This window comes from Macaca nemestrina, chromosome 4 (assembly GCF_043159975.1).
Source record: "Macaca nemestrina isolate mMacNem1 chromosome 4, mMacNem.hap1, whole genome shotgun sequence".
In the NCBI taxonomy this organism is placed as follows: domain Eukaryota; kingdom Metazoa; phylum Chordata; class Mammalia; order Primates; family Cercopithecidae; genus Macaca; species Macaca nemestrina.
The window spans coordinates 24983350-25011200 of record NC_092128.1 but is presented as its reverse complement, the minus strand read 5'-3'; the positions used below and the strand labels follow the sequence as shown (position 1 = coordinate 25011200).

General features: G+C 41.9%; 1 protein-coding gene across 9 annotated transcripts in view; it reads left to right on the top strand.

Moving 5' to 3' along the window:
• The first annotated feature begins 12414 nt into the window (after nt 1-12414).
• Nucleotides 12415-27851, top strand: part of LOC105471353 (leucine rich repeats and guanylate kinase domain containing) — a 138762-nt gene continuing 123325 nt past the window's right edge. For 6 of the 9 annotated variants that reach the window (XR_011621963.1, XR_981088.2, XR_003015792.2 and 3 more), the window contains exon 1: nt 20090-20425. Coding sequence is in view for 5 of the 9 variants with exons in the window: in XM_011723806.3 (XP_011722108.1) it covers nt 20126-20425 (300 nt within the window). In the remaining 4 variants the exon portion in view is untranslated. Of the gene's footprint in view, nt 12592-16791; nt 16897-19791; nt 20426-27851 lie in introns of those variants that run through there. The other 3 variants (XM_011723807.3, XM_071094490.1, XM_011723804.3) reach the window with 3 other exon arrangements.

The following is a 27851-nucleotide window of genomic DNA, read 5'->3' as shown; positions in this document are numbered from 1 at the left end:
CCTTATTCACAGACAGAAGCCAAGGCATCTGCCCACTCTCTACCCTGGGAAGCCCCAGCCCCTCTCCTGTTAAACTCTTGTTCCCTCAGGTGATGCTGAGGGATGAGATTTTACTCAACATCCTGGAGCTGGCTCTTCCTCATGCCCAGCCTTAGAAGATCCCAAGGAGAAGGGGTGGCAGCTAGCAGTAATAAAATATGTTACTGGTGGAGGGTGTCCAGGTTCTTGGCATATTTTTTTTGGAGACTGAGTGTCACTCTGTTTCCCAGGCTGTGTGTAGTGTAGTGGCGCCATCTCGGCTCACTGCAACCTCCACCTCCCTGGTTCAAGTGATTCTTCTGCCTCAGCCTCCCAAGTAACTGGGATTACAGGTGTGTGCCACCATGCCTGGCTAATTTTTGTATTTTTCATAGAGACAGGGTTTCACCTTGTTAGGCTGGTCTCGAACTCCTGACCTCATGATCCGCCCACCTCAGCCTCCCAAAGTGCTGGGATTAAAGGCATGAACCACGATGGCCAGCCAGTTCTTGGCATCTTGAACAAAGAATTGGACAAAACGCACAGACGAATCAAGGAAAGAATGAAGCAACAAAAGCAGAGATTTTTTGAAAACGAAAGTATACTCCACAGAGTAGGAGCAAGCCAAGCACAGGGGCTCAAGAGCCGGTTACAGAATTTTCTGCCATTTAAATACCCTCCAGAGGTTTCTACTGGTTACTTGGTGTATGCCCTATGTAAATGAGGAGGATGAAATAAAGTTACAAACTCATTTACTTGGTGTATGCCCTGTGTAAATGGAAAGGATATTTCCTGTCATAGCTGAAATGTTTCCATTTGATTTAGTTCTAGGAAGTCAGCATGAATTGGCCTTACGTTCCCTGCCTCCAGATCCTATTCTCCTGCCTCAATACTACATTTTAAAAAGTGGTTGAAGAGAGCTCCTCATTGCAGAGGGAAGGCAGCAGTGCACAACAAGGGGCAATGGGCTAGTTAAGAAGAGAGTCAAGAAAAGGGTGAGGTGGAAAAATAGTGGGGGGCCTGGAACCTGCAGTGTCCTGCAGTTGATCTGCAAAGTGAAGGAGGCAGGAGCTGACTCCCCTCTTCTGCCCCCCTCCCCCTGTCTGCTCACCCCCAAGGGTCACCTGCCCTTTCTTCCTCAGCTGGTAAAAAATGGTACCCTGATTTGTACTCTCTGCTTACTTTACCCTGATTTATTTCCCTTTCAAGAGTATAAGCTGAGGGCAGAGACTTGACTTTACTGGAGTTTATATCTTGCATCACACTTACCACAGTGCTTTGCACATAGTAGGCAATCCACACTATTTGGTGAATTTAGTGATGAAGATCTGGGGTGCCCTGTGAATTTAAGATTGTAAAGGGGTTAAGAGTAAAAAGAGAATATTGAGACATTCGTTTGCCTCTGAGAGAGAGGAGTGGGAGGAGGATACAGAGAGGGACCAAATTGGGACCAGAGGTACAAGTGGGGTGCAGTCTGCAGACCCTTGAAAAGCCCTGGAGAAATCTGAGACCTAGCATTATCTCATTATCACATTAAAGAGCTCCAGCCTGAATGACTGCTTTTTATTGACAGATACCTGTTTGATCTTACAAAAGAACATGGGGAGAGAAGTTTCCTCCGCCTTCCTGTGTAATTGCTCTGCATTTCAGAAAGAAAGCTCTGTAAATTACAAGAAAAGAAATGAATGTGTAGTAATTAATTGCCCCAGATTCTCAAAAAAAAAAAAAAAAAAAAGGCAACATAGTTTAAGTAGCCATTTAGCCATTGGAAACATCCAAAGGCAGTTACCATCATCAAGGGAAATAATGAAAGGTCCAAGCTGGTTTTCTGTGGGATGCACAGAATGTGGTAGAAAGAGCATGGGTTTAGGGATGGGAAGATCTGGGTTGACATTTTTTGCGGCACCACCGAGTAGTTTATGTGCTCTCAGTCTTAGGCAAGTCACCTAAACTCCTGAACTATGTTTGTTCCTCTGCAAAATGGGCATAATAATTCCCACCATTATAAATATTAAGAAACAGAAAGTGTGTGAAGAACTCAGTATAATGCCCGGATTATAGAAGGTGCCCTTACTGTGAAATCCCTTTATTCTATATATGTCCAAAATGGTGGCAGTACCTGGTGGGCCAGCTGCTTATTAATTTGCTAGCGGGTTGACATCCTAGATTTGTTTTCAGAGGAAATGCAATAAATAATTTACAGTTCCACAGCGTCCACAGAGAAAACTGGTAGGATTGCGTATCTTCGTAAAATATTGAGGAAGGGAGGCACCTAGAGCCAGTCAAGTAAATTAGGAGGCTCAAACTGAAAACGAAAACATTGGCATGTTTTCTCTCCTCACTAGAACTTGGTGCTCCACTTGTTCACTAGTCTATGAAGTGAAAACTGGTGGGTACAAAAAGAGCTCCACTGGCCCCCATTTCTGCTGCTTTCTGTTAGCCCCTGGTCCATAGCTCCATTAGTACATAATCGCATTGTATTACCACAGCCACCCAGCTTTATGAGTCATCTGGACTTAGTTCACTTTCTCCTGCTAGACCACAGGTTAGCCTAGGCACTTTTTAAAAAACTTTTCTTATCTTCCTAAGGGAAATTCCAGGAATCTAGAAGCTTCTGTGTAGTATGTAAATTACAGAGAAAGACTGCCGTCTTCCAACTGAAATATGACCCCTTTTAGTGCTGTGATGAGGTCACGGGATGTTCATTTCCTCATGTCTTTAAGGGATAGCCGCAAAGTTAACAGAGCTACTTTCAGAGGAGCCATTAGGAAGGCAAGGGAGGGCTGAGGCTCTGACCCACATTTCATTTTTGTAAGGGTCTGCCATCTTCTTGCTGAGTCATTCCTTTTTTTTTTTTTTTTTTTTTTTGAGACAGAGTCTGGCTTTGTTGCGCAGGCTGGAGTGCCACAGCACAATCTCACCTCAACGTAACCTCACCTCCCAGGTTCAAGTTATTCTCCTGCCTCCACCTCCTGAGTAGCTGGGATTACAGGCACCCTCCCCCACTCCCAGCTAATTTTTGTACTTTTAGTAGAGATGGGGTTTCACCATGATGGCCAGGCTGGTCTCGAACTCCTGACCTCAGGTGATCTGCCTGCCTCGGCCTCCCGAAGTGCTGAAAGTGCTGGGATTACAGGCATGAGCCACTGTGCCTGGCCTTATTCCTTTATTTTCTTTTTTCTTTCTTTTTTTTTCTTCTTTGTTAATCTCAGCCTCTCATGGCAGCTCTCTAACTGTTGGTCTTTGAGGGGGAGTTCTTGTTCCTCTATTCTAGTAGAGTGGCTCCAAGTTTATGGAATCAGCTTTCTTTGATTTGCTGTTGTTCCTCTAGAAGTTGTGTGCTTACCAGAGCTGCTTTAAGAAGAATGTTTGATTTTCTAGTAATAGTCTTGACTTGAGCAGTGGTGGCTTCATCCTTGTTTTGCATTTCTACATATTACTCATACAGTGATACTTCTTCACCTTAGACACTTTGGTCTTTGAGTGGTTGAGCTCAGAATTGTAGCTTTGATAGTCTATAGCCAAAATTCTACAGTTTGTCACATAATTAAAATGCCTGTGCTCTTTTGCCCTCAATTAATATATCAACGGGCCTGCTTAACAATGAAATGTATCCAGTTTCTGTATTTATTATCTGAAATCATGAACAAGGTAGGTGGATAGCCCTGGTGATCTTAATAGTAGACCAGCATTTGTTTTGGGAAGGGAAGGCAGACTAGGATGGGAAGGGGTAATCAGGCTGCAAACCCAAGTCCTATGCCCTATAGGAGAGGAAATTGTCTCCTTCTACCCATCTTAGGTGCATTGGCCGGGGCCCCAAAAGACAGGCAAACTTATTTAATATAAGTTTTATGTGATACAGGAGCCTTCATAAAGAAGACCTGAAGTGGTTAAACCTGAGTATTTTCTCTTTTTTTTGGAGATGGAGTCTCGCTCTGTCACCCAGTCTGGAGTGGAGTGACGCTGCCTCGGCTCACTGCAACCTCCACCTCCCGGGTTCAAGCAATTCTCCTGCCTCAGCCTCCTGAGTAGCTGGGACTACAGACACATGCCACCACACCCAGCTAATTTTTTCTTTTTTTTTTCTTTTTGGATTTTAGTAGAGACGAGGTTTCACCGTGTTGCCCAGGCTTGTTTCAAACTCCTGAGCTCAGGCAATCCGCCCGCCTCGGCCTCCCAAAGTGTTGGGATTATAGGCGTGAGCCACCGCACCTGGCCCTGAGCATTTTTTAATAGTAGGTTTGATGAAGAGCAGAAAATTGTGGAGAAATATGATAGGGCAAAAAAGGAATGATCTAATGGTAATAAACTGAGGGAAACTTAGCAAGCCCTGTTCAGATTCTTCTTGCCATCTCTGTGTCTTCAAAGATAAGAATGTTATTTCTTTCACATGCAGGTGGGCACCTCCCACATTAGAGTCTGCTTCAGGGGAAGGTCGGCAAATCCTTTTTAGGTTTTATGATCTGCTTCAGGAGGTTGGGGAGGGTGGATGGCAGTCAGAGTGACCTTTCTGCTTCTGTAGTTTTCTCAAATTCTTTTGGTGTGAAATATTCAGTACCTCAAGGTGACATTTTGGGGTAGCATTTCTCAAACCCCATCATCCCCAGGTAAGTTCTGGGCACCAACTAATATCTCAATGATGGAAGTTTGCTAAAGGCTTAAAGCCAATAGCCACAGTGTCACTTGAAGGTAAGTGGACTTGTCTTTGATCTTGAATAACATGACTTTCCCTGCTAAAGCACCTGATCCTTTTCTGGACAGTACCTGGCCCATGCCCACGTTGGTGTTCAGCACTCTCTTCCCCTGGGTTGAGGAGCTTGCCTCTGCTCTTTCTTCTTGCCCTCCCTCATTCGTTCCCTTACCCCTGGAAACAGTATTGCTGCTTCCCATCTGAGTCTGCTTATGCAATCAAGACTCGACATAGACCATGGTGTATTCCTTTCTCTCCCTATCTTTCCCCTCTGTTCATCTATTTCTTCCTAAGCAATTCAAATGACAACCTCTTCCTACAATGGCAGCCTGTCTGGTAGATACTGTTGTAAAACAATATAGATCTTTTTCTTCTTCACTCAGAAAAACGAATGTCTTTTGTGGTCAAAAGAAAATTAGTAGCAGCTAAAAGTGGAATTTTAATGACAAAGCAACCTAATTGTTATTCAGCTTTAACTTTCCATCCTACCTCCTCTTCCACAAATTCCTATTAATTCATCAGCTAAATAATGTGGCTTCTGCTAAAGATTCTGACATCTAATTCTCTGCCTGTGCAGGTTTATTGCCAGGGTGAAAAATACTTTGTCTTTATATTTTCATTTTTAAAAACAAGCATAATGAAAATATAAAATATCGTTTAGGATTTATCTAAGAAGATTTGGCAGCTTCTTTGAGAAATGTTGAGATAAAGAAATATGTATCAAATTTAGAAGTTGTCTCTCCTAGCCTTAAGTCATTATTTCAATACATATGAGCTGATTAGATGGGGAGAAGATCTCTCTATCTATAGTTTAACTGTGATCCATGTCCACTTATTTATTTTAAAAAGTTTAACATAAAGAGTAATTTTTGAGACAACAAAGGATTAGGAAGTAGTCATGTAACTGTGTAAATTGTGATGGTTATTATCCTTGAAATAGGTTGGGTTTACAACGCTCATGCCTGACTGGCTACCTACTGTAACAAGAGGATACAATCCCTTTGAAAGAGGACTAAAGGAGCAAGAACAAGAGAAATAGAACACTTCGGTAGTCCCAGATTGGTGTCATAGCTCTCATTCACTTCTGATATGATAAATTTTGGTTAATGTAATCCAGTCCTACATTCACTTGTTATGTCCAAATTATAAATGTATTTCTGTGGCTGAGTGATACATAAACAATGCTTAACGTCTTGTCTGGGTTTAGGGAGACTGAAGAAACCCTCCTGGATCCTTTAAGCTGCTGGTAGTGTAAAATCCTATTACTTGTCTGCGTATAATAACTATACGAATCACTACTCAGTAAGAGATGTTGGTCTCTTACGTCAAGTTTTCCCTTTGGAATCCTATAGCCTTTAAAACACACACACACACACCCCTCACCTCAGAATTTCCCTTTCCTTTTTTCCCTCACAGTTCCCCACCCCCATACAGAGCAAAAAACAAAAACAAAAAAAAAAAAGGAAAGAAAAGAAAAATAAGAAAGAAAAGAAAAGAAAAAAGAAAAAGAAAAAGCACAGGAGACATGACTCCTGGGTCTCTCTCACTTAACCGTCAACTTCCAAACAGGATGTAAGTACCATAGTGAATATCTCTCTAGACTAATTAGTTTTGTTGGCTCCTTTCAAATGGTTGTCTTGATGTTCACATACCATTCTTATTGGGCAGGAGCCCAGCAGGAAACATTTGACCCACTCAAAATTCTGAAGAGAATTTAATAAAGAGTCGATGTACAGAGGTATGGGCAAGGTTAAGGAAACCAACAAAGGATGCTGAGGTCCCTGGGGCCTAGCCACAGCAGGAAGCTGAAGGATGAAGAGAAGCAAACAGTATATTTTTAAAAAGCAGTAAGGTCTTTTCAACAGATGATGTTGGGACCACTGGATATCCACAGGTAAAAGAATGAAATTGCACCCTTATCTCACACCATGTATAAAAATCGACTCAAAATGGATTAAAAACTTGGCCAGGCATGGTGGCTCATGCCTGTAATCCCGGCACTTTGCAGGGCCAGGGCAGGTGGATCACCTGAGGTCAGGAGTTTGGGCTCAGCCTCGCCAACATGGTGAAACCCCGTATCTACTAAAAATACAAAAATTATCTGGGTGCAGTGGCACACGCCCATAGTCCCAGCTGCTCGGGAGGCTGAGGCAGGAGAATCGCTTGAACCTGGGAGCAGAGGTTGCAGTGAGCCCCAGATCGCACCACCGCACTCCAGCCTGGGTGACAGAGCAAGACTCCATCTCAAAAAAATAATAATAATAATAATAGCGATTAAAAACTTAAACATGAGACTTCAAACTGTAAAACTACTAGAAGAAAGCACAGGAAAAAAATGATTCTTAATGTTGATCTTGGTGTAAGCCAAAAATAAAACTCTAAGCTCTACCCCTGATCCCCAACTGACTGAATGACTACTCTCTCAGCCAAGGACATTCCAAAGTAAACCTGAAAAACTAGTTCAGGCCATGGGGGGTCAGACATTATACCCTCCTCCCTTTGGAATACAAACACAGCTTACCAACATTAACATTAAAACAGAGATCTTAAGACTGACAAAACAGACTCTTGTAACAATAAGATACTGAATTCCAATCTGACTCTAGTATACCATCACATGACAGGTAGCAGGCCCTGAAAGAAATCAAAGTGTTTTACTCCAAAATATATTTCTTTGACATATTTTGAAATGGCCCTGCAAAACTGTTTCTTGCAGGGAAAATTTACATTCTGGAGAGAATCCTCTTCCATTTCCAGTTCACTTCCTGATCCAGGAGAGAACTAACTAAGAGTCTGGCACCTTTTTAGGTCTGATAAGAGACATTTACCATCCATCCTCTCTGAAGCCTGCTACCTGGAGGCTTCATCTACATAATAAAAACTATGGTCTCCACAACCCTTTATCTTAACCCAGACACTCCTTTCTATCAATTCTAGGTCTTTAGATAATTACTTAACTCTTTCAACCAATTGTCAATCAGAAAATCTTTGAATCCACTTATGACCTTGAAGCCTGCACTTTGAGTTGTTCCATCTTTTCAGACTGAACACCTTACATATATTGATTGATGTCTGATTGAAACTTCTGTCCCCCTAAAATGTATAAAATCAAGCTGTAACCAACCACCTTGGGTACATGTTCTCAGACCCTCCTGGAGAATGTGTCATGGGCCTTGGTGACTTATATTTGGCTCAGATATTAAACCTTTTTAAATATTTTACAGTTTGACTCTTTGACTCTTTGTTGACACTGGTCTTGGCAACAATTTTTTGGATATGACAGAAAAGCACAGGCAACAAAAGCAAGGATAAACAAGTGGCATTGCATCAAAATGAAAAGCTTCTGCACCACAAAGGAAACAATCAACAGAGTGAATGAGAGAAAATGTTTGCAAACCACATATCTAATAAGGTGATAACATCCAAAATATACAAGGAACTCGTATAACTCAATAGCAAAGAACACAAATAACCTAATTAAAAAAGGAGCAAAGGACCTGGGTAGATATTTTTTCAAAGAGGACATACAAATGGCCATAGGTATATGAAAAGATGCTCAACATCACTACCAAGGGAAACAAGGGTTGGTGAGTGATACGGTTTGGCTCCATTTCCCCACCAAAATCTCATGTTGAATTGTGATCCACAGTGTTGAAGGTGGAGCCTGGTGGGAGGTGATTTGATCATGGCGGTGGTTTCTAATGGTTCGGCACCATCTCCCTAGTGCTGTCTCATGATAGAGTTCCTGTGAGATCTGGCTTTTTTTTACAAGTGTGTAGCACCTCCCCCTTTGCTCTCTCTCATGCCAGCCACGTGCTTACTTCCCCTTCAACCTCCACCACGATTGTCAGTTTCCTGAGGCCTCCTCAGAAACAGAAGCCTGTACAACCCACAGAACCAGGAGCCAATTAAGCCTCTCTTCTTTATAAGTTACCCAGTCTCAGGTATGTCTTTATAGCATTGTGAGAATGGATTCATACAGTGAGGATGTGGAGAAAATTGAATGCTTGTACATCGTTGGTAGTAATGTAAATTGATACAGTCATTATGAAAAACAGTATAGGATTTTCTTAAATTAAAAATAGAGCTATCCTGTGATCTGGCAACTCCACTTGTGGGCACATAGCCAAAGGAAATGAAATCAGGATTTTGAAGGAATAGCTACATTGCTATGTTCATTGTAACATTATTCACAATAACCAAAATACGAAAACAACATAAATGCCCATTGGCAGTTGGATGTGTAAAGAAAATGTCAGATACATGTATATATGTGTGTGTGTGTGTGTATGTATATAACATTGTGTGTGTGTGTGTTTTGAGATGGAGTCTTGCTCTGTCACCCAGGCTGGAGTGCAGTGATATGATCTTGGCTGACTGCAACCTCCACCTCCTGGGTTCAAGCAATTCTCCTGCCTCAGCCTCCTGAGTAGCTGGGATTACAGGTGTGCACCACCACACCTGGCTAATTGTTGTATTTTAAGTAGAGATGGGGTTATGCCATGTTGACCAGGCTGGCCTCAAACTCCTTACCTCAGGTGATCTGCCCACCTTGGCCTCCCAAAGTGCTGGATTACAGGAATGAGCCACCACTCCTGGACAGTATAAAACATTGTTGATTTTGATTTTTGATGCACATAAGTTTTCAATTTTGATGTCGTCTTGCTACTTGTCATCTTTGCTTTTGTTTCCTGTACTTTTATGTCATATCCAATCATATGTATTTTATATATATACACATATACATTTATATACAACAAACATATATATAAAATGAAATATTATTCAGTCTTAAAAGGGAAAGAAATCCTGTCATTTGCAACAACATAGATGAACCTGGAAGACATTATGCTAAGTGAAGTAAGCCAAATACTGAAAAGCAAATAGTACATGATCTCCTCTATATGTAGAATCTTTAAAAAGTGAAACTCATAGCAACAGAGAGTAGAATGGTGGTTCCCAGGGGCCTGAGAGAGGACAAAATAAGGAGATTTTAGTAAAGGGTACGAAGTTTCAGTTATGCAAAATGACTAAGTTCTGGAGATCTAGTGTACAGCATAGTGACTATAATGAACAATACAGTATTGTATTGTATACTAAAATTTGCTAGTAGAGTAGATCTTAAGTGTTCTCACCACACACGCACACACACCCAAGAAAGAAAATGATAACTATACAAGCCAATGATATGTTAATCAGCTTGATTGTAGTGATCATTTTACAATGTGTACTTATATCAAAACATCAGATTGTATACCTTAAATATATATAATTTTTATTTGTCAATTATACCTCAGTGAAGCTGAAGAAAAAGAGGGGAAAGGCTTAATGATATTGGATTTGGCAATGACTTTTTGGACATGACAGCAAAAGCATGGGCAACAAAAGTAAAAATAGATAAACTGGACTACATCAAAATTAAAAACTTCTTTGCATCAGAAGTCACAATCAACAAAGTGAAAACACAACCCATAGAATGGGAGAAAAAACTACTTGCCAACCATGGATCTGATAAGAGGTTAATATCCAAAATATATAAAGAACTCCTGGCTGGGTGTGGTGGCTCACGCCTGTAATCCCAGCACTTTGGGAGGCTGAGGTGGGCGGATCACAAGGTCAGGAGTTTAAGACCAACCTGACCAACATGGTGAAACCCTGTCTCTACTAAAAATACAAAAATTAGCTGGGCGTGGTGGTGCACGCCTGTAATCCTAGCTACTCAGGAGGCTGAGGCAGGAGAATTGCTTGAACCCAGGAGGTGGAGGTTGCAGTGAGCCAAGATCTTGACATTGCACTCCAGCCTGGATGACAGAGTGAAACTCCATCTCAAAAAAACAAACAAACAAAAAGACAAAACAAAAACTCCTACAGCTCAATAATAACAAAACAAATAACCCAATTTAAAAATGGGCAAAGGACTTGAATAGACATTACCCCAAAGAAGATATACAAATGTCAAACAAGCACATGAAAATATGAAAAGATGATCAACATCATCAATAATTAGGGAAATGTAAATGGAAACCACAATGAGAAATAATCTTGCACCCTTTAGGATGGCTGCTATAAAAAACAGAAAATAAGTGTTGATGAGAATGTAGCAAAACTGAAACCCTTGTGCAGTGTTGGTAAGAATGTAAAATGGTGCAACCAGTGTGAAAAACTATATGGCATTTTCTAAAGCCAGTATATTACCATATGATCTAGCAGCTTGACTTATGGGTATATACCTCAGATAATTGAAAGAAGGTTCTTGAAGGGATATTTGGACACCCAAGTTGATGGCAATATTATTCATAATAGCCAAAAGGTGGAAGCAACCTAAGCGTCCATTGACAGAGGAGTGGGCAAGCAAAATGTGCTCTATCCATACAATGGAATATTATTCAGCCTTAAAAAGGAAGGAAATTCAGACAGAGGCTACAACATAGATGAACGTTAACCGCGTTATGCAAAGTGAAATAAGCCAGTAACAAAAAGGCACATACTGTATGATTCCACTTATATGAGGTATTTCGAGTAGTCAAATTCATAGAGGCAGAAAATAGAATGGTGTTTGCCAGGGAACAGGGGAGAAAGAAATAGGGAGTTATCATTTAGTAGCAACGGACTTTCAATTTTGGAAGTGAAAGATCTCGAGACAGGTGGATTGCACTGCAATGTGAATGTATTTAATGCCAGTGGACTATACACTTAGACATAGTTAAAAGGTAAATTTTATGTTATGTGTATTTTACCACAATGTTTTTAAAGGCTGCAGTATTAAGAGAAACTCAATACCTAAAGAGTTAAAATCAAATTTCTCTAAAATGGTTTTTCTTCAAAAGAATTTTGTAAAAGTCCATAAATCACTTTCAGAATGACTTTCCAGTCAAGACGGACTTTTGAGTAGCTTGATTTGCTCAGGAATGAAAGTCAGAACGTGACAAAGTGAGAACTTCTTGAGGACGCCTCAATAATGAATGACTTTGAAAAATGCCCTACGTCTCAATTTATTTATAATGGAAATACCAAGCCTACTCAAAGCTGTTTGTATGTGCAAGACTGTATATGTATCAGTAAATAATTCAAACACGAAATCACTCATCTTGATATCTAAATGCAATGAGGGACAAAGGTCAGGCTTCTGTCTTATTCCTCACAAGGCAATGGATTTTTGTCCTCCAGAAATGCACGTTGCTGATGTCCTACGCCTCACCAGAAGGCCCTGTGTGAAATGACTCAGGGTGTGATTCTCTTTTTATGATACTCTTTCCATTTTAAACATTTAAAGTTTGATTTGAAGGGGAAGGAATTTCAAAGCCACTTCTTGTCTACTTGTACTTTTTCATTCAAGTGTGGCTCTTTTCACTATTATTATCATATTATCTCTATGTGCATCCTAGACTTTGTAGTATTCTTAATGGTTTGCATCGTCACAAACTTTAAGGAAGGCTGGAGCACTTTGCAGACAGTGGTGCACGAAATGGGCGAGGATGTTCATGCAGAGCACCCATGAGGCCCACTTGGCTGGATGGGAAGGCTGGTACAGCAACATTCAAAGATGTAAGGTTTGTTCTTTCCCTTTAAGAGATTCTAAAGGACTTTCTGTTTGCTGTGGTTTGAACATCTCCTCCAAAACACATGCTGAAACTTGGTTGCCATTGTGAGGTGTCAAGAGGTGGGGCCTTTGGGAGGTGGTTGGGCCATGAGGACTCTGTCTTCATGAATGGATTATGTGTTTTTCATGGGAGTGGGTTAGTTATTTTGGGAATTTGGCCCCCTTTCGTCTCTGTCTTGTGCCCTCTCACCCTCTCTTGCCCTTCTGTCTTCTGCCCTTTTACTGTGAGATGACCCTTGCCAGATGTGGCACCACACTCTTGAACTTCCCAGCCTCCAGCATGGTAAGAAATAAAATTCTTTTCCTTATAAATTACTGTCTTTGATATTCTGTTATAGCAGCAGAAAAAAGACTAAGACACTGTTCTTTACTTAGAAACTTCTCTAAGTGTTACATGCTGTGATAGTTAATTTTGTCAATTTGAGTGGGATAGGAGGTGCCTAGATATTTGGTCAAGTTTTATTCTGGGTGTGTCCGTGAGGGTGTTTCTAGATGAGATTAACATACAAATGGGCGGACTGAGGAAAGCAGATTGCCCTCCCTAATGTGGTGTGCTTCATCCAGTTAATTAAAGACCTGAATAGAACAAAAAAGCTGAATAGGAGGAAACTTTGTCTGCCTGGCTTCCTGAGCTGAGACTTTGGTCCTCCGCTGCCTTCAGACTGGCATTTACACCATTAGTTCTCCTGGTTCTCAGGTGCTTGGACTTGTACTGGAATTTTACCACCTGCTCTCCTGAGTCTCCAGCTTGCAAACTGAAGATCATGGAATTCTTAATCCTCATAATTGCATGAGTCAATTCCTCATAATATGTATGTATATATCTATAGCCTATTCTATTCATTCTGTTTCTCTGAAGAAACATCTTCCATCCTATTGGTTCTCTTTCTCTAGAGAACCCTGACTATGAATACACTTGCACTGTGGGAAAGATTTGTAGCTTCTTTTTTGGCCTTTATAGCAGCAAAGATTTGTTTAATATGGAAGATAGTACTCACAGTAGCAAAGACTAATATGAAACTAATCACTTCAGTGAGAGTCAGAAAATAAAGTCTTTTACTAACCAGTTGAGTGAGACTGTAGGCATCTCACATCCTATATACATCCAGGTACTGTATGTATAAGTTAACTTTTACTGCCTTTCAAACTATCCCAAATATTAGTGGCTTAAAATAGCCATTGATTTGGCTTATGATTCTTTTGGTTGCCTGAGCAGTTCTTCTGGCCTGAGTCATCTCGACTGATTTTTACTGTGCTCCCTCAAAAATCAGTTGGCAAGGCAGCTGGTACCAAATAATCTGGGCTAGCTTCATTCTCATGTCTGGCAATGGGATATGGTTGGCCAGGCCCACAAGGGAAAGTGGTCCCAGCATCTCTTGTTATCCCGCAGGCTAGCCTAAGCTTCTTCACAGGGTGGTCACAGCATTCCCAAGAGCAACAAGAACGAGTAGCCAATGGCCAAGCATTTGTACCACATTTGCTACTGTTTTTTGGCCAAAGCAAGTTTCATGGTCAAGCCCAGATTCAAGGGGTAGAGAAATAGACTCCACCTCTTAATTGGAGAACTACAAAAGTCACCTTGCAAGGGTTGTGCATGCAGGGATGGGAAGAATTGGTAGCTGTCTTCGCAATCTAGCATGCTGAATCAGCCAATTTTATACTCATCTCCTTTAACTTTTCCTGTAACCTTGGAAGGTAGGCATTCGGGCTAGTTTGGATTAGATCTCAGGTCTGACTCTAAATGAGTCCTGTTAGCCCCTCTGAATGCTAGTTTGTGTCTTTTTAATTCTTTGGAGGCTGCAGAGTCTAGGCACTCCTCTCTGAGATAAGCATCCTGATCATTTCATTCCAAACACTCATCTGCACAGATGTCATTTCACTTAGGAGGAATGAAGTGGCAGATGCATTTGGCATAATCACCATAAAGATAAGTTTGTGAGCAGTTATACATGTTTATAAAGCATACCACTATGTGCAGGAGACTTTCAGCAAGAAAGAGAAACACGCTTGTGGGAGAAAAGTAACTGAGGAAGTTTGGATACAAGGTATAAATAAAAGTTCTATAAGGTGCCTAAAAGGTACGGTAGATCACAGGCAACAGAGTCTCCTATTAACCTCATGGGAGAGCATCATCTGTGTGTAATAGACGTCACCTAAGACCAGGAGTTATAAGGCTCCTGCCTTCTCCTCACTGCTGTCAGGACCTCTAGCTGTGCCCATCTTTTCTTCCTTTGTTTTAACTCTCATCTCTAGATTCTGCTTAGACATTTGACACGATTTCCTCCTTTTCCTCACTCATGTCCCTTTTCTTACAGGAAGGCAGTACCCTCGTCCTTCTTCCGACTTGCTGTGAGCAGAGTTTATTTCTATATTATTAATAATTACTTCTCAGAGACTTCCTGCAGCACAGCCCAGCCAGCCTCCTCCCCTTTATCTCTATTGCTTCCCCTTCCCAGAATGCCCACTTGCTTCTCCTCTTTCAGGGTCTCGCTCAATTCTTACCTCTTCCCTAAAGCTCCTGAGCAATGCTGTCTTGGGACAGATTTGACCCCAACTGAGATTTTTCTCTTAACTCCCCTGGACTGGCTCAAGCATTGCATTATCTGAGTCCAGGAGTGAGCCCCGTCTGCCAACAGTGGTAAGGGGGAAGTGATGGCCACTGCTGCCTCCAATTCAGTCCCTCTGTGAAGACCTGTAACATAACTCCAGACCAATCAGGTGGAACCTCTCTCCTCTTGTATACTTTTAACTTATATGTTTGATGTAGGTGTCCTGCTGCTCCAACCGTAATGCAAATCCCTTGAATAAAGAGACCAAGACTTTAACTTTTTCTGTATCCCCAGTGCCTGAAACAGCCCTCTCTGTGTAGTAGGGCCTTATAGATTGTATGACCAGTCGGTGATAGTGGTGACTTGGGTGTTACCTGTGCTTTATATCAGAGCCTGCATGATTTGCTTTTCCGTAAAGCAGCACTGTTCCACACTTGTTCTTAACTAGATGAATTGTGTTGCTACTTTTGAAGTGTATGTGCTCTGGCAGGATTTCTCGAACCTTTCATGTGTCTGTCTTCTATTTGCTCTTCTTTCGGTTTTTATTATTCAGCGCCACTGGGACGCTTTAGTTATTAAAACTTGTGTCTCTCAAGCACTTCTTCCTTTTACCACCTCCTGTAATCACAGGAGTGCCTAGACTCTGAAGGCTCCCAAGAATTAAAAAGACACAAACTAGCACTCAGAGGGGCTAACAGGACTCATTTAGAGTCAGACCTTAGCAATTACTCATAAATTTCTTCCTGAATTTCTCCTGGTCGTCTTTGATCTCCCGACTGTCCTAGTGTAACATTCTCAAGTTCTCATATCTTCATCCCCAAAAGATTTCACACAGTCCCTTCTGGTCATCATTTTAATCATTTTGATTTTAAGTCTTTGTGACTTCCCTGATGATATCCAGTTTTGTGTCTGCTAAGATAATCCGAGCTAGAAATTCTCAGTAATCCTTATCTAGTCCTGTGTTCAGATTTTATTCACAACATGATGCTTGCAATTCCTTTGCAACAATTCTTCATTGGCTTAACTTTTTTTTGCCTTGGTCTCTGAGCTTTTAAGATTATCTTTTCTTGGACTGCAATTTTTATCTTTGATCTCAACACCAGTATCTGATCTGGGTTTTCTATTATTGGGGCAACCTCCAAAGCGTCTTTGATAATCTGTTAGGATGGATATTATTTGGCTCAGTCGAATTCTGCCTAGATTTTATCAGATCTTATTAGCGCAATTACTTATGACAATTATATTCTGAATGTAGCTGATTTCTGCAAAGGTAACACCTGCATTCCTCATCCGTTGTTGGCTTTTCCCAACTTTATAATCATGAGGCTCTAAGTGTTTGTCTAACATTTTAAAGGGCCCCTCTCCACCATACTGGGTCAAGGCTCCAGGTGAAATTCTCATAGCTCCTATGTTTTCCCTCCTTAGCCCTTATGACAAATAAAACAACACGATTATTGGTGTAATTGTTTGCTTAATGTCTATATACCCACTAGGCTTTTATGAGATAATAAGCTTTCTTTTCTTCTTCCTAGACAGGGATAAGAGACCATCAAAGGATAATAAGTTAATTCATCAAATTATCTCAAATTTAAGGTTCTCCTCCATAAAGTTTTACTGAAGCAGTTGAGTGGAAGCACAGCGTTTTGATTAAGGATGTAGGCTGGGAAACCAGACTTTGTATCCGAGTCCTAGTTTTGTCACTATTTGACACAGTGGATTGAAAGTTACATGACCTCTCTATGCCTATTCTTCCTCATCTATAATATGGGAATAATAATATTAATCTCTAGGGATTAAGTGAGTTTATATATGTAAAGCACTTAGTTGGCATTTAGCAATTACTCATAAATATGAATGTGGTTGTGTTTTAATTGTTATTATTATGCTAATACTAATGGTGCCTTCTATTGTCTATCTTCTCTCTTCATTTCAAGGTGTTCTGTAAAAATTTCAGTGTTCCATGAAAAATCACCATGAGTTTGAAGTGTTGCCATCTCAACTTGTCTGAGAAGCACTGTTTGTCCTTGCACAAAAGGGGTGTAAGTATGTACAGGGGAAGGGGACGCACATTCTTTGCCTTGCCCAAGGTCCACACTCCTAGAAAGGCATTCTTTCCAAATATAGGCAACAGAAGGTGTACCTGGCCTCCTCTTTCCATTCTGAATGAGGTTAGGTGCTGGCTCCAGACTGGGGGAACAACTCAGTTGCACACAGAAGAGTTTGAGGTAAATAAGAGTTAATAATAACACCAACGCAAAGATATCATGAAGTTGAAGCTGGAGTCAGCACCCTCTTTCCAACTTGAGCTCTTTACCCCTTTGGTTCTCCCTCCAGGACAGCCTATCCTGGATGCCTTCTCAAAAAAGGCACTCTTGAGTATCATCATGTCACTCCTCTACTTTCTCCTTCCTCTCACCCAAGGTGGCAAGGATCCAGTGCTATCACAAAAGACCCTGCTCTCCAGAACAATCATATCCCACTGTCTTTGCCCACCTCACTTAATTCCCTGGTCAGAGAAACCTGAGGTCTTCCTGCCTGCTCCAACACACACACACACGCACACACACGCACGCACGCACGCACACACGCACCCCATTCTCACTCTCTCTTTCTCCCATTTTTAGAGTCTCACCAGGGCCAGGTTCTCTATGCCTTATGATAAGTTCCTGAGCAACTAATTCATACTTTTGGAGAAAGAAGAGTATTAATGGTTAATTTTAGGAGCTTTGGATCCAGGAAGACCTGAGTTGGAATGCCACTTTAGACACAAATTTTGTAACTGGGCAATTGCTTACCATCTTTGGGCCTCTTTCTTCTCCTTTGAAAATAGGGATGTCAATCCTATTTCAGAGGGTCGTTGGAATAATTAAACGAGATATGCGTACAGCACTTAGAACAGGCCTGGTTTACAGTAAACAATGAATAAATGGAAGTGATTATTGATGTTTTTGTACTAATCAGAAGAGTTTAGAGTAAATAGCTCCTCCCCTCACCTCCTCTCCCTCTGTCTAATTCTGTCTTCTCTGCCTGATAAAATAACTTGTTTTATGGATACAATGCCTTGTAATTCGATGCCCAGAATCCCAAAGTAGGGATTCTATTAGTAAAAGTCCAGCCTAGTGAGCAGTTTGGTGAACTAGCATGAGCAAAAACTGAGCAACAAGAGGTCTAGACTCCAATTCCTGCTCTGGGGCTTACAAGCCAGGCAGTTTGGGGCAAGTCATTAGCCCCTGAAGGCTATTAATTTCTTCTGTAAAAAGAATTGGGATAAGATGGACTTGTAGTTTCATTCTGATTTTTATATTTTATGGTTATATATGAAAAGGTTTTTCTTTGAATGAATTCTTTCATTAATACTTAAAAAACCTCGACTGATGTATTTTTTCTTCTGAGACCTCTTATTGCATAGCTTTATCTTGACTCACATTTTTTTTCCACACGCAAAAGTGGTAGTTGAAGGTGGACTGTGGAGTTGGTCATTCTAGGTCTGGACTTCAGTACCACCACTTGGCTTTTGACCTCTCTGAGTTATTTAACTTCTCTGAGGCTCAGTGGTCTCATCTGTCTAATGAGGATAGACAGAAGGTGGATATGAAGATGAAAGGAGGCAGAATTCTTAGACCATATGACCTCGAAGGCTATAGTTTGATTGCCCTGTGGGACATTAACCAGTTTTGTCTACAACTTGGCAAACTTATTTCAGAATGTCTTTTCTCATGGACTCTGAATACCTAATTACTATCTTCCTGATTTCTTCATTAATTAGTGAGTCGAATAGAATCTTTCACATGTGCTTCATTCTATTTTTTATATAAGAATGCTGTTTTTAACTTTTTGAAAATTATTCTTTGACTGCCTTCAGACACTCTCCTCAGTAGACCGACATTGGTGAAACTCACTAGAAATGCTGATTAAGTTACTGAAAAAAAGAAAAACGATCGAGATTTACATTTTTACACTTTCTGCCTGATTCTTCCCTATGTCACTTAGCCAAAGCCAAGCCCTACAAGGGTTAAGCCCTACAAATTCCCTTGGAGGAATCTCTACTTATTGGAAAAAGAAATAAGCAAAAAGCAAGATGAGCCTGGCAGAAAGAGATACTTTGCTTATGGCCTTTACGTTTATGACTAGCAAGATAATGAAGGAAGGTAATTCTGAAAGCTTTATGTCAGTTTTAACGGCCCCTCAAGCACTGAGAAAGATAATAGTCAATGGATGGTGTCCATAAGGATTTTTTCTCCTTCTCCCCTGACAGCCATTGACAGGATCATTTTGTATTTGCAACTGCTGTCACTGAAGCGTGCAGAAAAGGCCCTGTAAGGCCAGGAGGATGAGGGTTACTTCCCTGCAAGGATCTCTATTGTCATCACTATGGCAATAATAGTTACTATAATTTTCATTCTGCTTTTCTACAGAGTGTCGACTTTGTGGAGCTTAAGGCTATGGGATTCGGGTCACATAAAATCACACTAGCATAAAATCACGCTTTGTTATCTTGCAAGAGTATTTTTTTAACTGCAAAGAAAGCCTATGCAACAATATTAAAATAATTGCCAATGCAGGTCACTTGACTAATATAATTATTTATGGGATGCTAATAGCTTTTCAGACGCTTTCAGATACAGTGTCAATTTGACAGCAGTTTTTTCTGTCTCTGTTTGGATTGTTAGACCACTGCCAGTTTTTCTCCCCAAGGACAAGGCTTATCATTGGGGGTGGGGGTGGGGAATGTAAATTAATTGGAAATCAGCTCTCAGGCGTCGTCCGGTAGTTTCTCTTTATTATCTGCAATTAAATCATAAGGACAGGAACCATGCCTTCTATTTCACTTGTATGCACCCTCATCTCCTAGCATCGCGCTCTGCATAAATTTCAACGGTACTAGCTTTCCTACAGTCAGCTTTAGAGACATTAGACACTTCCAAAGTACGACTCTGCGGCCCTTTGAGAATGAAGCGGGAACGTGGCGCACCTGCGATTCTAGCGTGGGATGACAAAACTCTAAGAGGGGTCTCAGGGTAGGGAGGAAACAGCGGGAGACAAAGAAAGGGGGTATAGCGAAAAGAGGTGAAAACAAGAAAGAGAAGCGAACAGAACGGACCAAAGAGAGAAAAATAACAGAAGAGGCTGAGAAAAAGAAAAGTCAAGTGGAGCTCCCAATGCCCCGCCTGCAGAAGGCGAGCTCGCGCGGAGGAAACTACAGGCCCCAGAATCCCCCGCGGTTCCCCTTGCCGGGGGTCAGTCTCCTAGGCAACCCCGCTAAACAAGATGGCGACCCCCAAGAGGGCTCTTGTGAGGACCAGAGCTTCCTCTCTCCTGAGAGGCTTGGGCAGATCCCGAACTGGAGCCCGATCGTTACAGTTTCGTTCAGAAAAAGAGCGTCAGCCTTGCTGGCCTTCTTTTCCCATGGGGCAGAAGACGAAAGGCAGGTCTAACAGAGCCTCCTCCCACCTGCTCCAGCAGCTCATGCACCCGGATCAGGAGCTGGACGTGGACGGAGACGAAGACCAGAGCGAGGGCGAGGCGGGATCCGAGGAGTCCTCAGAGTCCGAAATGCTGAATTTGGAGGTGTGTCTTCCCCCCGACTCCTCACTCCCTGGCTTCCTCGTCCAGCCGTCAGGGCCTGCTACTTCAGCAGCAGCTCCCTGATGCACCCCCACCAGCCCGAAGTTTCCCACACCTTGTCAGGCTCTCTCGCCTCCAGGAACGCCTCTTCCCCTACTTTTCTTCCCCTGTCTGTTACTCCATTTTCTCACCCCCTGCCTGAAATAGCTCTAAATATCTCCTTTCTTTTTTCATTAACACATTTGATTTCTTATGAGTCAAGTTAACACAGCGTCACTTTGAAAGAGTGTCTAGATAATTGTCTGGGAATTATGGCTTTAGCTTTTTCAAAATTATACTTTGACAGTCTTGTGAATAGGCAGAGTTCATCTCTGACATTGCCAGCACCTGTTGCCCATGGCTATGACATACTTCCACACTCTTCCTCAGTTTTAGTGCCGTCAGCCTCTCTCCAGGGAAAATAATAATAATAATAATAATAATAATAATAATAATAATAATCCTCTTTTGAAAGTGCTTCTTCAAAGACTAAGTGACTTAAAATTTGAATACATTACTTCTGTCAGGGGCATATGCCTTATACAAGCAACATGCACACACACCAGAAAAGAGCCCTAGAATGTTCAAACAGTCAGCTCATTGTGGGAGTATTTTAGGATGTGGGGAATGTTTCCATCATCCCACCTGTATTGACTGGGGTGGCGGCTTCACGTTTCACGTAACTGCTGATTCGATTCCCTCCTTTCTACAATACCTCTTCTGACCACCGCACAATTCCTCTTCTTTCTTACGCTTATTGTCGTCCTTTTCCTTTCTTAGTCCACTGCTGTCTTCTTGTCCTTTTTCACTTCTTATCACATCCCTTTTTTCTCTTGGCTTCCAATAAATTACTTTCTTTCAGAAGCGTAATTTAATTTGCTTCCTTTCTATTTTATTTATTTGTTTTTTGAGATGGAGTCTCATTCTGTCACCAGGCTGGAGTGCAGTGGCGTGATCTCCGCCCATTGCAAGCTCCACCTCCTGGGTTCAAGCGATTCTCCTGCATCAGCCCCCTGAGTAGCTGGGACTAGGTGTGTGCCACCACGACCAGCTAATTTTTTTTTTTTTTTTTTTTTTTTTTTTAGTAGAGACGGGGTTTCACCGTGTTAGCCAGGATGGTCTCAATCTCCTGACCTCGCGATCCGCCCACCTTGGCCTCCCAAAGTGCTGGGATTACAGGCGTGAGCCACCGCACCCGGCCTAATTTGCTTCGTTTCAATACACTGTTAGGTTCTTCTCTTTGTCTTGGCTGCCAGGAAACTTAGATTCAATAGTTTTTCTTAATTTCAAAGTTGTCTTTATGTTTTCTCTCCCCTTTCCTTTTCTTTGACAGTATAAATTGCATGAAATTCTTTTCAGAAGTAAATATAATGTAGAGAAGTAGAATATTTTCTTTTCTTCTTTCTTTCTCTTTCTTTCTTTCTTCTCCTTCCTTCCTTCTTTCCTTCCTTCCTTCCTCCCTCCCTCCCTCCCTTCCTCCCTCCCTCCTTCCCTACCTTCCTTTCTCCCTTCTTGCCTTCCTGCTTTCCCCTCCTTCCCTCTTTTCCTTCCTTCCTTCCTTCCTTCCTTCCTTCCTTCCTTCCTTCCTTTTGTCCTTCCTCCCTCCCTCTCTCTCTTTCTTTCTTTCTTTTTTCCTACCTTCTCTCCTTTCCTTCCTGCCTTCCCCTCTCTCCCTCTTTCTTTTCCTTCCTTCCTTCCCTTCCCTCCCTCTCTTTCTTTCTTTCTTTTTTCCTTCCTTCCTTCCTGTCTTCCCCCCTCCCTCTTTTCCTTCCTTCCTTCCTCTCTCTTTCTCTCTTTCTTTTCCTTCCTTCTCTTTTTTCTTTCTTTCTCTTTCTTTCCTTCATTCTTTCTTCCCTCCCTCCCTTCCTCCCTCCCTCCCCTCCACTCTCTCCTTCCTGCCTTTCTTCCCCCTCCCCTCTCCTTCCCTCTCTTCCCTCCCCCCTTCCCCTCCCCTCCCATCCTCTCCTTTCCTCTCCTCTTCTCTCCTCTTCTCTTTCTTTCACAGGGTCTTACTCTGTCACCCAGACTGGAATACAGTGGTGCAGTCATGACTCACTGCTGTCTCAACCTCCTAGGCTCAAGTAATCCTCCTGCCTCAGCCTCCTGAGTAGCAGGGACTACAGGTGTACATCAGAGCGCCTGGCTAATTATTGTATTTTTTGTAGAGATGGGGGTCTCGCCATATTGTCCAGGCTGGTCATAATCTCCTGGGCTCAAGCAATCTGGCCACCTCAGCCTCCCTAAATGTTAGTGTTACAGGCATGAGCCACTGTGCCCAGCCTAGGATATTTTCAGTGCTCTCATTCTGTGATATTCTTCTGGTTTCCCCTCTTTGCATCTTTGCATCTATTCATAGTCACCTTTTCTCTTTGAGGCCAAACATATTTCTGTGTTATGCCTGTTCCCTTTCACAAACTCCTTTCCTCATTTGTCCTATTTCTCCTTATTCTCCCCTTTCTAACCTGCAGTGTCTTCTGTTACTCTGATTCTTCTATTAACCACTTGGGTTCCCCTTCCTTTGTAATGTCCTTCTGTTCACTTTCAACATTTTGCCTGTTTTTTTCTTTTTTTCCCATTCTCATCCTCCATTTTGTCTTTCCCCTTTTTTTACTTCCTTCTACGTGAGCTAGTTCCCATTAGTTATGCTTAAAGTTGACCATAAAAAGCTATTAATTATTCTGTTCATTATTACTTCTTTTGTCTTTTGTTGATTTACTTTCTATCTTTAACAGTGACTATTGCAAAACTCTAGTGGTGTTTTTGCAACTTTGAGATGTTTGTATGGTTTCCACCAGCTTCCCCCCCAGAGGAATTCACAAATGAACCACCAGTATATTTTGTTATTCTAATTAACACATAGCTCTTCGGCTGTGGGGTTCATTAGCACTATTGTTAATCTGTCTTCAGTATGCCATTAACAAACCATAGAAGGGGTTGACATGAACTAGCTATTCGTTTTTGGCTTATAAGACACATGTGGAACAGGTTCATTATTTCTTCCATTTATATTCTAAATATTAATTTTGTGTTTTTATTCTATTTTGGCTTTTTGTAGTATTGCATACATATTAATATGCTAAATAAACTGAAACAAAGTTTTAAAAAGAAACATTTGGAAATTCATGTTCAGTGATTTATTGTTCCCATGTTAGCCTGTTATTCCCAGCTTATTCCCAGCTTAGCACCTTTGCAATGCTATGATGGTCACAATGATTATTGAGTGCCTTTAATACAACATGTCTTAAACCTCAGAAACCCTTATGAAGTAAGGGAGGCAGTATGGACCACCTGTTCAAAACACTGCTGTTGGAATCAAAGATTTGTGTTTGAGGCTTGATTCAGCCTTTTGTTAGTTGCGAGATATTGAGCAAGTTACTTAACCTCTCTCATTGTTAATGTGGGAATTATAATAATACTTAAACAATTGTGAGAATTAAATGAGATCCTATATGTTAAACGCTTATCATAATATATTTTGATGCAGTTAATAATACAAATAGTAACTTACATGTTTTTATCTGCTAACTACAACCCATTAAGTGATTTGATTTATTTAGCCTTCATTGAACAAGCATTTACTGAATGATTGCTATGCAGAAAGCACTCTTTGACTGTACAGAGCAGAAGTTTCTAGGCCCAAAAATTGATGCATGAAAAACACTTCTTTTCAGTCCCTTAATATGTGTAATAATACCTACTCCTGGGATAGTTATGAACATCAAATTTAATAAGAAACTCTATATTTAAAGTTCTTACTATAGTGTCTCATACAGAATAGACTCTCAAAAAATTATGGCTGCAATAAATAATAACAGTAATGGTAGAAAAAGATGAGAACATGATTGAAGACATACATGGTCCCTGCTCTCAAAGCGACATAAGAATATGAGTAAATAATAGCAATTCAGCATACCTGTAGTATGTCATACAGAGATGAGTACAGCTGACACCTGGATTGCAGGGACATTGAAGACTTCCGGGGAAGGAGACTCTTGCCTGGGTGGAGAGGTGGTGTGTGGGCAGGCAGGTGGCAGCTTTTCCTAGTGATGAGTTACAGGTGAGAACAGAAGCAGCCTCCTAGGTAGGGGTGAGATTGTGGAGGGCACTGTGATACCGTAGGAACATGGACTTGGGTCTCTACACAGTGGGGAACTGCTCTGTTGGCCAGGTGGTATTAGATTGGAGGATGGTAATACTGGAGGCAAGGAGATCAGTGAGAAGATTCTAGCAAAATCCAGGGGGGAGTGAGAAGAGCTTGGATTAAGGCAGTGGCAGTGGGAATGGAAACTAAAGATAAAACATATTCAAAGTATTTAAGATGGTTCAGTTACAAACTAAATATTAGAAGTCTAGGATGACTGTTAGGCCTATGGCATGGTCTGGGGTAATATTAAGGCTGTTGTCTATCATAGGAATCAGGGACAGATGGAGCTATTTGTTAAGGAGTTGGATATATGAACCATATGACTGGGAATCAGGGCAGGGATCTCAGAGTAGGAGGCATGGGAATTATCACCACTAGATTCTGGGAAATCATCCCGGAAGGAATAGGAGGGAAAAGACCACAAATAGAACCATAAAGGTACAGATACTAAGGGTATTTAAGCGGTAGGCAGATGAAGCAGGGAAGAAAACTGGGAAGGACTGGTAGAAGTAGGAGGAGAAAGAAGACCTATATGATAGGGAAGCCAAGAGTCTCAAGAACATGATGACCGGGTGCAGTGGCTCATGCCTGAAATCCTGACACTTCGTGAGCCAGAGGCAGGAGGATAGCTTCAGGCCAGAGTTTGAGACCAGTCTGGGTAACATAGTGAGACCCCATCTCTATAAAAGGTTTTTTAAAAAATTAGCCGATGGATCATAGTGGTATGCACCTCTAGTCCCAGCTACTTGGGAGGCTGAGGCAAAAGGATCACTTGAACCCAGGAGTTCGAGGCTGCAGTGAGCTATGATCATGCCACTGCACTCCAGTCTGGGTGACAGAGAAATACCTTGTCTCAAAAGAAAAAGAAAAAAAAAAAAAAGAAGAAGAAGATGGGAATGGGTTACACTACAAATAGGTTGTGGGAAGAGGTCTAAAAAGTGCTCCTTCATTTTGCCTGTTTGAGGGTCATTGGAGACATTGGCCCATGTGGTTTTTATGAGGTGGGTGAATAGGAGGCTAAGTGAAGTCGAAAACTAGTTGGGAGGCGAGGAAAGGAGAACTAAGGCATAAAAAATGAACAACTCTAGAGAAGATTGGTTATTAAAGGAAACTCTAGTTTATAGCTAAAGGAACCTGCAGAACTGAAGAGAGCCTCTGTAGGACAGAAGAGTCTGACACATTTTTATAGCTGGAGTGGGAACAGTGGAGAGTGGTGGGTTCAAAACACAGACGAAAGGGGGCAAAAATGGTCCCCGAGGAAAGAGAAGGGGGTGGGACCCTGAGTAGAGAGAAGGCACAGTCTTCCTCTAAGACCTGAGTGAGAAGCATTAGGACAGGTGCTCCTAGGAAGCTGAGAGGCTTAACATCTGAGAGCTTCCACTTTGTCTCAGAAGTAGAAGAGAAGGGCATTAGTGGAGAAGAGGGCAAAGGAGTTGAGGCACTGCACAGCTTGAGAGTGATGGAGAGCTGGGTTAGTCAAGAAGGGTAGTTGAAAAGGGGCTGATAAAGAATGGGAGACTTTCATAGCAAAGAGGCCCAGCTGAAAGTCAGCTTTACAGGGTCTCCAGGATGCAGGGTTGTGGGGTCTTCTCCAGCCCACTCAGCAGCTAGGGGGCAGAAGAGGTGCATTCATTCTTTCAACCCATGTTTGAGCACTCACCATGTGCGAGCCACTGTTTGCCTCCTTCACACTTAGGCTTCAGCCGTCCTGAACCTTCATCGTTCTCTCAATAGGCCATGCTTGCTTTTGCCTTTGGGATTTTGTACATGCTGCCCCTTTTGCTTGTAATACTATTTCTTGGCTCGCTCTTCAGCTTTATCTTCCCTTTGGCCAGAGTAACTCACAATTTGGGTCTCAATTGAATTGCTCTCTCCTAGGAAGATTTTGCTAACCACTTACTCCACCCTGGTACTGACACACAATAGGGGCCCTGCTCATAGTCAGCAGACACTGCTTATCTCTATTATACTATTTATCAAATCCAAAAATTGTTTGCATACTTATCTGTCTCCCAGACTGAACTGTAAATCCCTTATAGACAGGCACCATATCTGTTCACTGATTCACTGTTTCTTATCCATTGAGCCAAGCAGAGTGGCTGGCATGTGCTGGGTATTCTATAGATTTTTTTCCCCCTGATGAATGACGAACATGACACAGTCCTGCCTCAATGCAGCAGTTGATTGTGAACTTGATTCTGATTTGTATGTGGATGGGGTAGTTGTAACCAGGGGACAAGGATCAGAGACTTGAAGATAGAGAGAAATTGAAATTGCCTATAGGGCCAGGTGTGATGGCTCGTGCCTGTAGTCCCAGCACTTTGGGAAGTGGAAGTGGGCTGATCATTTGAGCCCAGGAGTTTGAGATCAGCCTGGGCAACATGGTGAAACCCTGCCTCTATAAAAAAAAAATGATAAAAATTAGCCAGCCATGGTGGCACATGCCTGTAGACCCATCTATTTTGGAGGCTGAGGTGGGAGGATGGCTTGAGCCTGGGAGGTTGAGGCTTTGAGCTGAGATCACAACACTACATTTCAGCCCAGGTGACAGAGCAAGACCATGTCTAAAAAAAAAAAAAGAAAGAAAAAAGGAGTTGCCTATGGGCTACCCAGTAGGGAAGGGAGTATAGTTAGACGGGAACAGATAGACTCTGAGAAAGGTGTCTATCTGTGAACAGACTGGAGATTTTGTTGTGGTCAGTGAACAAGTTCAACAGGTGCTAGATAGGTTGAAGGATAAGCAATTGTGGGATTAGAGTGGAACACTGGGGTCTGAGGTTTCCAGGGTGGAGCAGTTTAGCATGGTGGCTAGGTCCAGGGCATGGCCGTGAGAGTAAGCTGTCTGGAGCTGAGGCAGTAAAGAATTGTGCGTGTGTGCATGTGCTGGGAATAGGGTGTTGGATGGCCATCCATAGGGATTCTGAAGCCACTCAAGGTAATGACAGGAGCTTGAAAATGACCAAAGATCAGAAGGAGAAGACATGATACTGCCAAATGTCAGGAACCTCAGGAGGTGTGAGGAGGTTATTGTGCAGAGTGCTGCCTTCCCCAAGGAAAAATGGTGACAGTGTTGCTCATCTCCATGTCAGTGGCTAAGTTGAAAAATAAGCATCCATCTGCTAGACGTGAAGATGCAGTGTCTTCATATTTCCAGGAAATGGATGAACTTCAGAGGGCTAGGTGGAAAGTTTGGAGGGAAGGTAACATTCCTTCCCGGCCTTATGTAATAAATTAGAACTTCATTTA